At 36.4% G+C, this 16,595-nt stretch overlaps 1 protein-coding gene across 1 annotated transcript; it reads left to right on the forward strand.

Annotated features, from left to right (window-relative positions):
* The first annotated feature begins 9,901 nt into the window (after positions 1–9,901).
* On the forward strand, positions 9,902–13,963 carry LOC25480142 (H/ACA ribonucleoprotein complex non-core subunit NAF1). The gene is made up of 3 exons (XM_013587418.3): positions 9,902–10,584; positions 11,000–11,077; positions 12,523–13,963. The coding sequence occupies exons 1-3, from the start codon at positions 10,036–10,038 to the stop codon at positions 13,597–13,599; spliced, it is 1,704 nt and encodes a 567-aa protein (XP_013442872.1). The 5' UTR covers positions 9,902–10,035; the 3' UTR covers positions 13,600–13,963.
* The last annotated feature ends 2,632 nt before the right edge of the window (positions 13,964–16,595 follow it).

Here is a 16,595-nt window from a genome sequence, read left to right on the forward strand (position 1 = left end):
ATTTGTGTAACCACTTCTGCTGCTCCGGAGTTTGAATTGTCTGATCTGTTAGAGCATTGAGGCTTTGTTGTCCAGTGCGTATAATGAATTTATGGCCTAGAATATAGTGTCTGAATTTTGCCATAGCTTCAGTGACTGCATATAATTCCCTCACATACGCAGATTTATGTTGCATAGAAGGAGCAAGTTTCTTTGAAAAGTAAGCAATGGGATGCTTATCTTGACTTAGAATGGCTCTTATACCGGTCCTAGAGGCATCAGTTTCCAATATAAAGGGTTTGGAGAAATCCGGTAGTGCTAGAACAGGCGCAGCAGTAATTGCTTGTTGGAGAGCTAAGAAGGCATCAGTAATTGGCTGGCTCCACTCAAAAGCATCCTTTTTTAGTAATGCAGTCAGAGATGCAGCTATTGACGCATAATTGCGAATGAATCGTCTATAGTAACCAGATAATCCCAAAAAACCTCTAAGCTGCTTAAGGTTCGTTGGTAAAGGCCAATCAAGGACAGCTTTTACTTTATCTTTATCCATATGGACACCTTCCTGAGAAATAGTATGTCCTAAATAGTCCACTTTAGTGAAGCCAAAGCAACATTTAGATAATTTTGCGTACAACTGATGATGGCGCATAAGCTGAAGTACTTCTTCCAAGTGAGTGAGATGCATGGACCAATTGGGACTATATACCAGTATATCATCAAAGAAAACTAATACTGACTTTCTGAGCAGTGATTGAAACACTTGATTCATGAGACTTTGAAAGGAGGCAGGTGCATTAGAGAGTCCAAAAGGCATAACTAGCCACTCATAGAGCCCTTGGTGAGTTCTGAAAGCTGTCTTTGGTCTATCTTCAAGTTTGACAAGTATTTGGTGATATCCAGATCGAAGATCAAGCTTAGAAAAATAGCAAGCACCATGTAGTTCATCCAATAGTTCATCCACTGTAGGAATGGGAAAACTATCTTTGACAGTGATAGAGTTCAATGCCCTGTAATCAGTACAAAACCTCCAAGACCCATCTTTTTTCTTAACAAGTAGCACTGGTGAAGAAAAGGGGCTAATGCTTGGCTGTATAATCCCTTGTGCCAACATCTCATTGACCATAGTTTCAATTTGCGCTTTTTGACTATGAGGATAACGATATGGTCTTACTTTTATTGGATTACTACCTTTCATCAGGGTAATAGCATGGTCCTGAAAACGTGCCGGAGGCAGAGACTTTGGTTCCTCGAACACATCCCTAAATTGGTGTAAAATAACAGCTATATCTGGGTTTAGGTCAGAAGGAACAGAGCTATCTTTAGTAGTAATGGTGTTGAATTGAAGGGTAAAAGCTGAATCAATAGACTGTGTGTGATGTAGCCTTTTGATGTGATGGAATTGAGCTGGACTAGGGCTCTTGGTTTTCTCACCATACAGTGTAACAAAAGTATCTTTGAGATAAAACTTCAATGATAAAGCATTATAATCAGCTATATGTGGTCCTAAGGTCTGTAACCAAGGGACACCCAAAACTAAATCAGCACCAGATATAGGCAATAAATACACAGGTATGTGAAGAGTATTACCCTGAACCGCCACAGGTAAATCTTCAATGAAGCCCATAGTAGACAGCAAGTTTCCATTACCAACCGTCACCTGAAATTGAGTAGTGGACTGAATAGGTAATTGTAGAGTTTGAGCAATGCGTGGTTGAAGAAAATTTTCAGAACTTCCGCTGTCCAACAAAATCGTGATAGCAATACCCTGAATTTGACTGTGGAACCGCATGGTGCCTTTACGAGCAGAACCGTTCAAGGCATTCAGTGACAAGTGGTGCTCCTCCGTAACAATAGGTGGTGTTTCAGGGTCAGCTGATGGTGTGATTTGTTGTGGTGGTGGTTCAGGTTCTTCTTCTTCTTCAGTTTGGAATAAGAAATAATGACGATTTGGACATTTATGAGATATAGAGAATCGTTCATCACAATAATAGCATAATCCTTTTTCTCTTCTGAGCATCATCTCAGCTCTAGTGATGTTTTTAACTGGGTGGCCTTTTGTGGGTAGGTTTGGTGGTTTGGGGGTGGGGAGTAATGGTGGTTGAGGGTTATTTCTGGGTAGGGTATTTGAAGTGGGAAAATTATAAGGTTTTGTGGATGTTGGGTTGGTCGATTTGAGTTGTGATGGGGGTGTGTATTTGTCCTCAAAAAGCCTTGCAAGAGCGTAAGCTCGAGAAAGAGATAAGGGGGTTCGGGCGATAACATCTCGTTTGAGATCTGGTTTCAATCCACTGATAAAGCAGTCAAGAGTTGCTTCTGGGCTCAATCCTTCAGATATGTTGGCTAACACAGTGAAAGAAGAATAATAGTCAGCAATAGTGGTTTGTTGGGTCAACTTGAACAAGTTGGGCCTTGCTGCTTCATATGGTGATGGCCCAAATTCCATTTCCAAGGCCTTAGTAAACATGGCCCAGGATTGAAAAGGTTGGTTCTTGGAAATCATCTGAAACCAAGGAACAACATGTTTCTCCATATGCACTGCTGCAATGGTGAGGCGATGATTGTCTGGTGTTTCATAGTAATCAAAAAATTGCTCTGCTCGAAAAATCCAATTCATGACCTCAGATCCATCAAATCGAGGAAAATCGAGTTTAATGTGACGAACCTGAAATGGGTGATGGCTTGCCTAGCTAGTTTGAGCTGAGTTGTTGCTGTTGTTGGAATTCTGGGTATAGTGCAGTGAAATAAGCTGATTTTCAACACGATCAAAGCGTGCTAGGTCTACGTGACGGTGTTGAGAGTATTCGTTATGGCGCCTGTCTAACTCAACCATATATTGTTGCAAGGTTTTTGTGAGCTCAGTAATGAAATTTTCCATTGTTTTCATGCGTGTGTTGTCAGCCATGTGGGGAGGTCAATGAAAGCACCAAATGTTATGATTTGATATGATAATAGGTACTGTTATATTGAAATGACAGTAAAATGATAATAATCTAAATATTATTGATGGAAAAATGGTTAAAACCAATTGAAGAAAGGTACAGGGAATGAAATGATAGTGCAGAAAAGCATAAAGCTTCAAGAGAGAGAGAGAGCCATAATTCTACCAAATATTATTCCCCCTTAACAATGCTAATGATTGTCCTATTTAACAGAGTCCTCATTGAACTTTCTGTTAGGAATCTTATGCCTCATTCCACGTCTTGGTCCCTGGATCTGTGGATTACGTGACATCTGTCCTTCCTCTCCTTCTGCATTAGTTACTGCAGTAATTTCCTTGGTCTTATCCATAACATAGACTTCATACCAACTACTATAAATGTTGGTTGTATATCTGTTTTTAATTAAGAGAAATGAGTTCATTTGTTAATCTTTCTTTTCTCATAACATGGTATCATTAAGCTTTTTCTTTATGAAGAAGTTAGTTACAAAGTCTTTTAGAACTCAATCTCTTCAACTTTTCATCAATTTTCCTTGATTCTTCGCAATTTTCTTGCGAATTCTCGCATTTTCTTCACAATTTTCCTGGATTTTTCGCAATTTACTTGCGTTTTCTCGTTTTCTTGCGATTGGTTCATATTGACTTTGCATTGAATTCTCCTTTTTCTGAGAGTTTTCTTCACACAATTTTCCTCACAATGTACAACCTGATAATGAATCCATGTTCTACGTTCATCCTAGTGAAGGTCTGAACTCTGTTCCCATTACTCCGCAATTAAATGGTCCCAATTATCTTGGATCAAGTCGTTCGATGCCTATTGCTTTAGGTGCGAAGAACAAATTGAAGTTCATTGATGGATATATGGAGATTCCTGATGAAGATTATTTGAATTGCAACGCGTGGGAATGTTGTAATCATTTGATTCAATCTTGGATTATCAATTATGTTACTCCTTAAATTGTGCAGATTCTTGTCTTTCATGAACATGCCATTGATGTTTGGCAAGACCTCAAGGAACGCTTCTTTAAAGTTGATCGTGTTTGTATTGCTATGCTTCGATCCACTATCAACAATCTAAAGCAAGATTCAAAATTTGTTTTAGATTATTTTACTGGAATGAAAACTATGTGGGTATAGTTGAATTCTCGTTGTCATATGCTTCGTTGTACGTGTCCACATCCTTTTTGACTAGTTTAAACGTTCCATTCATTGTTATTGTTGCTAATCCTCATTATTGTTTTTAATTTTATTTCTTTACATTAGATATATAACCTTTCCATTTAAGCTTAAATTGTTTTAGACTTAGAGAGTTATTTCAGACTATTTACAGATGGAGGCTAGTTTACTCTTACATTCAACAACAGGATAACTTTTGGGGCTTGCTACTGAAGGTACTCATATTATTCACCATCTCTTTTCTGTATCGCATACCGGTGTGATTTTGAGCCTAATATTTCAATTTGTTACTATAATTCTTTCTATCACGAGTGTTTCATATGAATGTTATTTTTGCTAGAATTTACGGTTGCTTTTTATGCACGATCGATCATATTATACTACACACGAGGCAAAAAAATTTGGGTACTTTGAACCTTTCAAGCTACCATGTTATATTCTTATTATCCTTTGTAAAACCACTTTGAGCCTCCAAAAATAATTTCTTTTGTTGTTACTAAGTGATGAATCATGTCACAAGTTCTAAACCTTAATGTCATCTTTTTTATTTCTCTTGGAGTTAGATAGAATATTTTTAACTTGGTATAATTTGCAACTAATTTTGAGGTTGCTATTTAAAATTAGCAACATTCTAAGTTTGAGATGGGTTACTAGTATAACTTATTTTACAAAAAAGAAAAAAAAAAAAAAAAAGTAGATTACCATGCCTCTACACAAAAAAAATAGAAAAAAATAAATGAAGAGTCAAAAATATCAAAAAATTTGGGCTCTTAAAAAAATAGATTTTTGTTGAAAACGAAAAAGATAAATAGTTATACTTTAGTGCCCATATTGTTTGATTAAAGGAATGAAGGTTGGTAGTACCCATCTTGTATATAATCTAATCTTGACTGTATGTTTAGAATTGTCTTAAATTTACAACAAAGGTACAATCATGTGATGATTGGAGTAGGCAAATGTCGTGACCAACCCTGCTGGCTTAAGGAGATACATATGTGTATCCTGGAAAAGATTGTGATTCTATATATGAGCTAACTTCTCTAAGTCTATCCCGCTTTGAAGCAATGTGGTAAGTAAGTAAAGTCTTTAAATGGGACAATATGATGATCTGAGCAACCTCTTCGGAAAGATATGTTTTTCTGAAAAAATGCAACGAATAAAATTCGTTTTTTCTTTCGTTACTTGAGGACAAGCAACAATTTAAGTTTGGGGTTGTGATGACAGGTCACCTTACGCTATTCTTAGCATGTTTGTCAGTTATTTTCAGTAGGTTTTTCATCTAGAATAGAGGAATATTAGAGCAATTGCTTATGATTTCAAGACATTTGTAATGTTTTCTATATTTGAGTCATGTAATTCTCTTTTTCCCGAAACATAACAATTTTAGGGTGTTTTGATGTAATTCACGAAGAAATCACGCAAATCGGAAAAACAAGACATAGGAAGACTTATGAAGACTTTGGGAAGATCATGAATGAAGAATTAAGAGGCCTCAAAAGATATTATAGAGGGAGAAATTTTGGTCCCAGGTCCCAAGACATCTTATATGGTAGCAAACACCCAAAAGGACGAGGAAACAGACATCTATGCACCAGATTGTACTCACATGCGCCCCGAGCATGGTCCATGTGCCTCAAGTACGACCATGTGTCTTAAGCATGACCTAGGTGCCTCAAGGATGTGATGTGTGCCCCGAGCATGCGTAAAAACATACCATAACTGATTTTTGTTACTTGTAAGTGGAAAGAACCCAGTTTTTAAGCCAAACTTCAGGTGGAACTTTTCCTAAAAATACCAAGCCTTTCATTCATTATCCATGGAATTATCCATGGAACTAACTTCCAATGCACGACGACAAAATAGCTGATTCTACTGCATAAGCTCGAAAATTTATACATCAGTATAGATCTACCTGCGATCTCTCGGGAGATAGCACCTCTACATAATTTAAACCATGTCCCTTAGATATCTAGGCTTACTAGACTCTGGCTAAATCTGAAGGTGAGAAAAACACAAGAAGGGGGGGTTGAATTGTGTTTTCTTTTTCTCTCTTAAAAAAACTTCTTCTGATAAAACTTCAGAATCAGTTTGTGAATGCTTCTGATGAAATGATCAGAATCAGATATGCAGCGGAAAAGATCAAAGCAGAGAAAAGAAAAGCAAGACACAAGCAGTTATCCTGGTTCCTTCCACAAAACGGAAGTAGTCCAGTCCCCCTTGCACTTCCAAGGAGATTTCACTATAATCACAAAGATTACAAATGCTCAATACTCTCTAAGTATGAGACTTCTCAAAAATGCTCAAGCACACACGCAAGAGTCTTCCAATGCTCAAGCACTAAGCAAGAGTCTTCTAATGCTCAAGCACGCAGGCAAGAGTCTTCTGATCAAACAAAAATACAAAGAAATAAGTTTGACTTGAACACTTGATATACAATCAGTGGTGTTCACAATACAATACAATAAAGACTCTAGACTTTTGAATTTCTAAGATATATCAAATCAGTGCAGAAATTCAGTGTGCTTTGTAGAATCAAATTGACAGAGTTTTGGCGCTTTTTAACTTGTGTATCTCTATCTACAATCTTCAAGTCTTCACTCCTTTATATAGAGGCGTGAAAGAGACGTTGAGATGATTAGCACGTCTAAAGAGTCGTTGAGTTCCTTTGATCATTCACCAGTAATCCTTTGCCTGATTTGGGTGTAGTCCTTTGAAGAATTAGCTTCAAATTCATTCCCATCTTGAAGGAACATTTCTGCAGGCATGGCTGTTTTTCTTGTCTTGTAGCGTGGACAAAAACAGAGTAGTGGAGGTAGTGGTTGTACACTTGTACTTTGTTAACTCTGTTAACGAAGGACAAGTACTTAGTTTTCTCCAAATGACCGTTGATGTCTCCCTTTCAATTCTTCGTTCTTCTTAGACAAGGTTGAAATGTTAAACAGCTACTTTGAATCTCCAGTTTAAATTTACGGATCAATTGTAGCTTCTGGTGATGATTTCGCTTCTGATGAAAACCTTGCTTCTGATGACCATATGCTTTTGATGAGCTTCTGCTTCTGATGACGTCATCACTTCAGAGGCACTTTAGCTTCAGAAGCACTTTAGCTTCAGACGCAGTTTTCTTCAGATGCTTCTAATTCCTTTGCTCTCCATTGTTCTTCCAAGACCTATTGAAATTACTTGACTAGCCTTTGTTCCTGTACACTTGAACAATCATTAGCAATAACCAATTGACAATTTTTAATACCTTGTTATCATCAAAACTCATTAAGGTTCATTGTGAAACACATTTTGTTCCAACAAAATCAATATATAAATTGTGGAACACTACATTGTCGGCAAAGTATTAAGAACATGTTTAAACTAAAATTATATTGGATGCATAAGTCATATACAACTGGCCAGATTAAAAGTACTACATAGATTTCTAGATATTTACATCCAATCCCAGCAAAAAATATAGTTTAGTTACACATGAAATGCATGACTAACACAAAAGAGTTAATAAATGTTAGAGAAGCATCAACAAGCTTGTCTCTCGGCTTCCCTAGCCCTTCAATGGCTTCCTTATCTCTCTGCCCTCTCTCTCTCTCTCTCTCTCTCTCTCTCTCTCTCTCTCTCTCTCTCTCTCTCTCTCTCTCTCTCTCTCTCTCTCTCTCTCTCTCTCTATATATATATATATATATATATATATATATATATATATAGTTTCAGAATTTACAAGTGATTCCATTTCTAAAAGGACCTACACCTGTATTTATTGGCTCAACAAGGCGCGCCTAGCGAGTCGAGGTTTCTTCCTTAGAGAGAAAAACCATTCATCCTCGTATGTTTTCATTTAACCGTCTTTGTGCATTTAGTGGACTAATATGTGCCTAGCGAACTGCCTTTAGCTTTTCCTTCTGGAACTCTTTGTTTTGGCTCAGCTTCATCATGCCCAGGGCGCCTAGCGAACCGAGAAACTCCCAGATTGCTTCTATGACGCTTAGCTTAGCTTATGACGCATGCGCTTGCCTTTGTTTTCTCCACATTTGTGTAGTCTTTCTCAAAAACATATCGACATATGTAGAAAAGAGACCTAATTTGGCACTTATCACCACCTACTTTATCTTGTTCCAGTGTTGAATTAGAATACCGAGGAGTTGTCAACGTTGTCTATGAGTTTTGTTGGCTACAAAATCTTCTTTTAGAATTACATTACACTATTCACAAGGATACCTTGGTCTACTATGATAATGTTATTGCCATATATCTATTTTGGAATCCAGTTTAACACCAACGAATAAAATATATCGAAATAGACATTCATTTTCTTTGTGAAAATGTAGCTCGTGGAGACATTTGCGTCCTACATGTCCCACTGCGTATCAAATTGCAGATATCTTCACCAAGGGTCTCCCATTGATTTTATTTGAAGATTTTAGGGACATACTCCGTTTGCGACAACCTCTCGCTTCAACTACAGGGAAGTGATAGACTTCGTATATATCTAAAAAATAATAATAGGTATTCATTTGTATTTATTAGTCATTCTATCAACAATGTGCAAGTTTATGTTGAAATAACTCTCTCTTGTCATTCTATCATTCCATCCTGATTGTAATTCCTTCTTGCTTGTAGAGTTCTATGAAGCTTTGAATGACCACCTTGTTGTCAGCCAGTGAGATGATATGATAGTCATGCATAAAGTCTAGATTCCTTGTTTTAACACAAAAGGGAACTTGAGGTTCTTTAGCTTCTTCCTTATCTAGAAACATCATGTTAACAAGAGTTTAAGGTTCTAAGGAAATTTTTCAAAAAATGGTTTTTCTCGGAGGAGGTTAGAAAACCGTAAAGTGTTGGAATTGAGTGTAACTGTGTAAGAATTGTGAGTGAGTGAGTGTGTAAACCTTTGATATTCGGTACTTGATTGAAACAACACACATTAATTACAAATTAGGGGGATAGGCGTTTAAAATCATTAACCATTGCATAACGGTCTCAAAGTGCCGCCAAATGAAGGATGTGTCATGGTTGTTTGCTTGGTAGAATACCCCTTCTAGACAAAGGGGTTCGGTGCCCTATGAATTGCATAAGTTGCAGCAATGACTTGGAAGATCTTGTTCATATTTTCCTCGAATGTCCTTTTTCTATTTAAGTGTGGTGTATTCTTAGTCTTTAGGACGAAGTCGATCACTCCACTCGCAATCATGGCTCCATGGTGAATGCCATATTTTCCTTATTAGAATACTTACAGCCTGAACATTCTTATATAATGGATGTTTATGTGGAGTCTGTGAAAACATCGTAATCTGAAAATTTTGCAAAACGAGAATGAATTATGTGCTCATGGTTGACCGAGCACGACATATGTTGGAAGATTTTTATGAAGTGGAATCACCTAATAATATCGTTCGTCAGCAACATAATCAAGTTCGCAACACGGTTAGTACAACGATATTGTCCAATGTGTAGGCTTTACCAACTGCATAGCAACAATTGTTCATTGGCAGAGGCCTTAACAAGGTCGGTTAAATTGTAACGTCGATGCCTCCTTTTTGTCTCAGAGAAACCGTACATGTATTTGTATTTGTATTTGTCTCTGTCATGATGCATTTGATTTTGTATTAGCTAAAACTATGAGTTTTACACCTTTTGTATCATGTGGTTGTGGGCGAAGCTCTGGGTTTATATTATTTACTTTAGTGGATTCAAGATATGCAATGTGACAATATCCATTTATGGTGAAATAGACATTGATTTCACATCTTAAAAAGACAAAAATATCCTTGTTATACATATCAAAAGGCTTGTATAAAAGCTATAGAACTTTTTTATTTAAGTCAAAACCCCTTGCGCCTAGTTATAGGTTAGGGTTTAAGCAGCGAAAGCAAAACAACAGCTCCTATCCTCGCTTTGCAGCCCCAATTCGTGTTTCAATTCCGACAAATTTCACCTTAACAATGGAAACCCAAAACAATAACGGGTCGGAACCTGGCCCGAACCTTGTTACGGCGGTGACACCGGAACTAATGCCTCAAAATCTCGTTAACAACAACCCTGTTGCGGCAGAGACACCTAAACCACAGCCTGAAAAGCTTATCAACAACAACGGGTCAGAACTTGACCCAAACCCTTTTGCGGCGGAGACACCGGTGGCCGGAAAGCTTGGTACTTCGGATGATGAAATTCCTATTGAGAAATCCGTGGAAAGGATCACGTTAACGGGTGACCCTCCTTCAGTTGAGGTGAATGGGAATGAGGATAAAGATGATGGAAGTGAAGGTGAAAGTGAAAGTGAAAGTTCTGAGTCTGAATCTGAGAGTTCTACTTCTTCATCGTCGACGTCTGGTTCTGACAGTGATGAAGACGACGAAGACGATGCAGAAGATGAAGAAGAAGGGCAGATAAGTGATGATGAGAAGATGGTTAGTTGGAGTGCGGCTGATGGTGATCTTGATGATGATGAAGATGTTGTAGTAGGACCAATTAAGTCAAAGAATGAGATTCAGGTATTTTTCTTTTTTATTTTCATTCATAATAGTTTTTTTTTTATTTTATTTAATTTGATTGTGTAATGTTTCACTGACAATTATCTTGTTTTATTTAGAAGGAAAAAATTAATTAATTGTGTATTGTTTCATTGATAATTATATGGTTTTGACTTGTATCCCTTAACTGCAGTTTGGTTTATTCTTCGGTATTGTTTTGTTCCAATTTTGAAGGTTTAGGATTTTTCCTATTGGTCATGTTAATTTGAAGGTAGCTTTGGTTGTCATTTAGGATTGAAGTTAGAACATGAGAAACTTTGAAAATTTCTTGATGCTTAATGTGATGCTCAAACTCGGATTGAAGAACTTTTTTTTTTAGTGAGGTGAAATAATTTGACTAACTTTGAAAATCTCTTGAATGGTGTTGATTTTGCAGAATTTGCCTCCAGTTCCTCCCGTGGATGTGTGTTTAGCACCACACCATAAAATGCTACCTGTGGGAGTTGTTATGTCGGTAAGCTCACATAAATCCCATCCGTTATTAGATGAGTAGAATAGAAGATGAACAAAAGGAAATCATTGTGAATGGCAAGATTTTGAAACTTAGGAGAATCGTTGAGTACTAGTGTGGTTAAATTCCACAAGACATTACACCAAATGAACTAAAAGGTAAGGTTCATGTGGGTTAGATTGTGAAACATGGGTTTGTAGACGCAATTTATGAAGTACCAGTCACGTGAAAAATCAAATAGCAGTTAGCAGAAAGTATGGAATTTTTTAATAAAACAAATTAGTAATAATAGAAGAGAGAACCAAACATCATATTATCATTAGAGCGCACAAAAAGTGTGTTACGATGCATATGGAAGGGAATATAGGAATTGATTTGTTTTGTTGTGACCAATTTGGGTAAGGGTTTAGCCCCTCTTCCAGCGTTGGTTGAATGTCACAACCAACTGTTCTTCTGGATCTTGCAACTAAATCTTCTCAGTTAGGACATCCGCAAAAAAGATTGAACATAATCACGCAACTTCTCAAGGTGTAGCTGGAGGGTGACAAGAGGTCTACAACTTTAGAAGCAATTAGGCTGAAGTGTTGAAGTGACCATGCTGAGGTCAAGTTCTTGAATTCCTCTTAGCGATGCTGCATAAAGAAATAGCTCAAGCTATATATTTTGAAATTTTAAAAAATATTTATATCTCAAGCTATTTCCTTTTGCAGTTTCCCTAAATGGAATTCAAGTATTCAACCTCCGCATGATCACTTCAACCCTATTGCCTAATTGCTTTTACAGTTGCAGAACTCTTGTCACCCTCAAGTTCTACACTGTTATTTTGAATTGCTTTTCCAATGTTGATTATCCGTTACTCAAATACCTTTATTTGATTGAACCTTGTCTTTAGAGATTGCACCCTTGTGTTCAAGTTTTTTGTGGATGTCCCGATCTTGAAGATTTAGATGCAAATCCCTAAGAATAGTAGTTGGTTGTGACTTGTGACATTCAACTACCAGTCGAAGAGGGGGCCAAATCCTTACCTACATCCTCACAACCAAACTTTCTCATTCATATATCCAGTCTCATATGCCTTGTAACACATTCTTTTTGTGCGCAAGATCGGTAATATGCTACATCTCACAATGGTCTATTAAGTAACAATTATTTGTTTTTCATGTAACTGTTACATCACAAATTGTGTCTGCAATCCCACAGCTCACAATCTAACCCACACGAACCTTACCTTTGGGTTCATTCGCTGCAATGTCTTGTGGAATTCGGTTCCTGCCAGTGCTCTACAATGTCTTTTGGAATTTGTTTTTGTTTTTCTTTCTCCGGTTGATTGGGAACACTCTATCTTTTTAAAATCAAGTATCTGCAACTACATTTAATAATAAATACATGAAATATATCAGAAGGGGCACCAATTATTCTTAGAATCAACCAACTTTCTTCTTTGACAGACTCTCGGAGCTCAAGTCATTGTGGAAGGAGTGGAGAAGCATGAACCTCTTAATGAGGGTTCTGTTCTGTGGCTGACTGAAAGCCGCAAACCACTAGGTTTAGTTGATGAAATCTTTGGACCAGTCAAAAACCCGTATTATGTTGTGAGATATAATTCTGAAAATGATGTCCCGGCGGGGATCCAAGGGGGAACAACTTTGGTCTCATGTGTTCCAGAATTTGCTGAACATGTGCTCAATAATAAGGATCTTTACAGGAAAGGCTATGATGCATCTGGTGCGTATGATGAAGAGTTGTTTGATGAAGTAGAGTTTTCAGATGATGAGAAAGAGGCCGAATACAGGAAAATGCAAAAAATGACAAAGAGAGGGGTAAATGATCAAAATCCTGGCAAGAAGAAAAACAATAAAAAGAAATTTTCACCGAAAGAGCATGTGTTACCTCCTAATGCACCTGTAGCATCACCGCATGTGTTTCCCAACGTCCCTAACGCACCTGCAGCAGCACCATTTGTTAATAAAGGAAACTATTCTCCTTTTTCAGGGATTGGACAAGGTGGAACTACCACAGTTTCTCCATTTCAACCTTTAAATGCAGGTCCTAACTTTGCTGCAAATTCAATGTGGGCAAATCAGACAACATTTCCACAGCAGCCACAGCCCTCCCTGCCTCCAAATGCATTTCCTTCAAATGCCATGTCATATTATCCACAAAACACACAATTTTCTCATCAGTTTCCTGTTCCAGGAATTCCATTTCAACAGCAAATGAATCCCAGTCACGGAACTCATTTCCCAACTATGATGCCTGGGGTACAGCCCAATATATTTTCACAACAACCCATGTATGCACCAGGGTTCTTGGGTCAAAACCAAATGCCACAACAATCCTTCCAACAGATTCAGCAACCACCTATATTTCAAGCGCAGCAACAGGGTTTTCCACCCACTGAATTGCAGCAGCGTCCTAGTCCTATTTCTGGCAACCCCTCTCAATTTCATCCAGGTTCATCAGGTAGTCGAGGGAGACCATCATTTCGTGGTGCCAGTGGGAGAGGGTGGCGACCTTCAAGGTGACATTGAAATGATTAATCGAGTTGGGCCATTCTGTAGGGACTGTACTTGCACATTCTCCTGCAGCTTCTTGAACTATGAAAGGATTTCATGGGTTCTTAAAAGGGACGAGTCGAGTTCCTGATTTATTAGTTACATGTGTCATATGTGCTTGGGAGTATATGTCATCTCATCATCTGTACTTTTTCTTTTGTAATCCATGGGATACACACTTCTCTTCTGTAATCTTAATGCAGGGAGCCCATTTTTATTTTAACTCTTTTGAAGTGATTGCTATACTTTGTAGAGTAAGTGTTGGATTATAGTCCATGATTGTGAAATTAAATGTTAGATCATAATTAAGTTGATATGTATCAGAAACCACAAATGCTATGTTTTAGTTTTTTTTAATTTTTGGTAGAGGCTATGTTTAAGATTTTGGTTTAATTGATTTTGAATAAATTTTGGCAATTTAGTTTGTGTTTAGGAATGAAGTTTTTAATGTACTGATTTTATGTGAATAGTAAAGTAGAATCATGTTCTAAGTGTGAATACAAAGTATGTTTTTCTGAAAAATAATTTGAAAATTTTGCATTTGGAATCAATTTTACTCATCGGAGAAATTAAAAAAATTAATTAATTTAAACACTGCAGATTTGATCTTGTCAAGTTAAAATTGCTCTCAAACAGCTCAAGTTTCAGCAAAGTGAATAGGAATACTAAAATTTTGAGGTGTCGAAGCCTCTCCAAAGAAAATAATAGAAGCTGACTGGAATATTTGATGAAGAGATAATTGTCTTTGTAAAACTTTTTTTTTTTTTTTTTGTAGAAACCAACCTCTTCTACGTAACTTGGTATTGAAAATATGAGACTTTGAAGCACTTTAAAATTTCAAGTCAACACTGTCATGATAACAGGATCAAACGGTTATGCAGCAAAAATAATACTCCACTGACTACGGCTACACTTAATTATATCTTTAAGGTGTGTTTGTGAGGTGATTTTTTAAGGACTGAATCTATATTTTAATATATATTAATGTTTAAAAAAATTGAAAGAGATACGTGTTGATGCAAAATTCCTAAAATATTTTAAAGATAAACAAACCTTGATGATTAAAGGATTGATGAACTTAGATAGTTTTTTGGTATAGAAATGTATTCTTGAGTGATTAACTAATACAGGAACAAAGTATAAATCATATCAAGAATCAATTGATCAAAGAATACGAAAGTTTATGAATCCAGTCAGAGTTTAGAAGGTTAGTCCGTGTTTAAAAGGTTGGAAGATAGTTCGGAAGGTTGTTCATATGGTTTATAAAAAACAAGTCCAGAAATTAATGATCATACATTGGATATTCCAAGCACATGTGACATAAACAAAAAGTACACAAAAGGACTATAACCTTGGATCAAACAAGCAATAAAGGTCAAAAACATATTCATTGTTCATTAAAGACTTATGAACAAATGAAGTACAAACATTAGGAATATTCATCAAAGAATTTCATTCTAGATGTTATACATGTTGCACTTCATTCTAGATGTCTTACAAATCATCTTTAGTGGAACTAAGGAATATTCTGATGAAATCAAAAGGTTCATTCAACCATATGCTTTCTGTGACAAAAGTATAACGAATTACAAAAGCAAAATGCAAAAAGCAAAGATCAGTTAGATTCAATAAAAACTCGACACATAAGGGAATAATTATTGTGCAGTAGCAGCAATGTCCCCTAAAGCATGGGCATGAAGTCACAACTCCACTTTCCTCTCTCCTGTACAAGTTCAAATACAAGTCAACAAGGCATATTGGACTCAGGAACTCATTGAAGTTCATATGAAAAACTAGAAAAAAAAATATTTTGAAGAATCCATAAACATTTTGAGGTTCATACGAAGAACCAAAGAACATTCTGAAGTTCATACCGAAGAACCCAAGAACATTATGAAAAAGTTGATAAGCACGAGGACAACGTGAAAAAAGGCTATTGGACAGGTCCTACCAACTACCATGAAGAAACTCTATAAAAATAGCATAACACTTACCTTGAAGACACACAACTACCAAACATACTTAAACAACTAATTAAAAGTGTTTAAAGCTCTTCAAGCCACTGATTGCACGAATCAACTCTTAGGATTCATAAAATCTTAGAGTGTGTAAGAGTTCTCTCTTATTTTCTCAAAGATGATCTTTTTTTCCTCATTCTTATATACATAAAAAAATCATTGTATAAGATTTTTCAGCTAACTTTCAGTTTGTTAAGTGTTAGTTGAGTGAAAGAAAAGTGTAATGTCCTACGTGACTTAGACAGAAAAATTGTAAGTCTACTGAGGCTTAGAGAATACAGGTTGTAATCGTTCCAAGAGAATAAAACTGTAAGGTGTAGGAGTTGAGAAGGTTGTCTCAAGCATCATATTGAAAAATCTGTGGGGACTAGAGTAGTCTACATTTGGTGAACCAGTGTAATTTATATGTGGTCGATTCTTCTATCCATATACTCTTTACTTACAATATCCACTTCACACACAAAATCATTTAACTTTCATATTCTGTTTTATACTAACACTTCAAAACGTTATGAAGTCTGTTATAACATTGTTCTTTCAAGTTTCAACTTGAGAATAATTTTTAAAATGTAGGATTAAATTTAAAAAGGATCACAATTTAAACCCTAATTTTTTGTGATTATTATATCCACGTCAAAACATTCATGAACTTTTTTTTCAAAATATTATACATGTACCTATAATGTCATGTTTATAATTAAAAAAATATCAAATATATATTTAATCCTCCAAAATTCCAACTCGCAAACACTCCTAGAAATTAATTTTGAATTGTATTGTAAAACCACTACAAACCTAAATTTCCGATAGCGAATTACCTGACTCAATAGATGGATGGGGAGGGCCCTCCAACTCAAGCACGAAATCTTGTTGCTACCAATTAGTTCACACTATACCAATACTCCCTTCACTCTAAATTATAAATCACTTTAACAGTTTTACATAAGT

This window comes from Medicago truncatula, chromosome 4 (assembly GCF_003473485.1).
Source record: "Medicago truncatula cultivar Jemalong A17 chromosome 4, MtrunA17r5.0-ANR, whole genome shotgun sequence".
NCBI lineage: Eukaryota > Viridiplantae > Streptophyta > Magnoliopsida > Fabales > Fabaceae > Medicago > Medicago truncatula.

Excerpts from the sequence above, each read along its gene's own strand:
- LOC25480142 (XM_013587418.3), top strand. The coding sequence starts at position 10,036 with ATGGAAACCCAAAACAATAACGGGTCGGAACCTGGCCCGAACCTTGTT. Across the intron at positions 10,585-10,999 it reads AGTCAAAGAATGAGATTCAG|AATTTGCCTCCAGTTCCTCC; the intron begins GTATTTTTCTTT and ends TTGATTTTGCAG. Across the intron at positions 11,078-12,522 it reads CTGTGGGAGTTGTTATGTCG|ACTCTCGGAGCTCAAGTCAT; the intron begins GTAAGCTCACAT and ends CTTCTTTGACAG.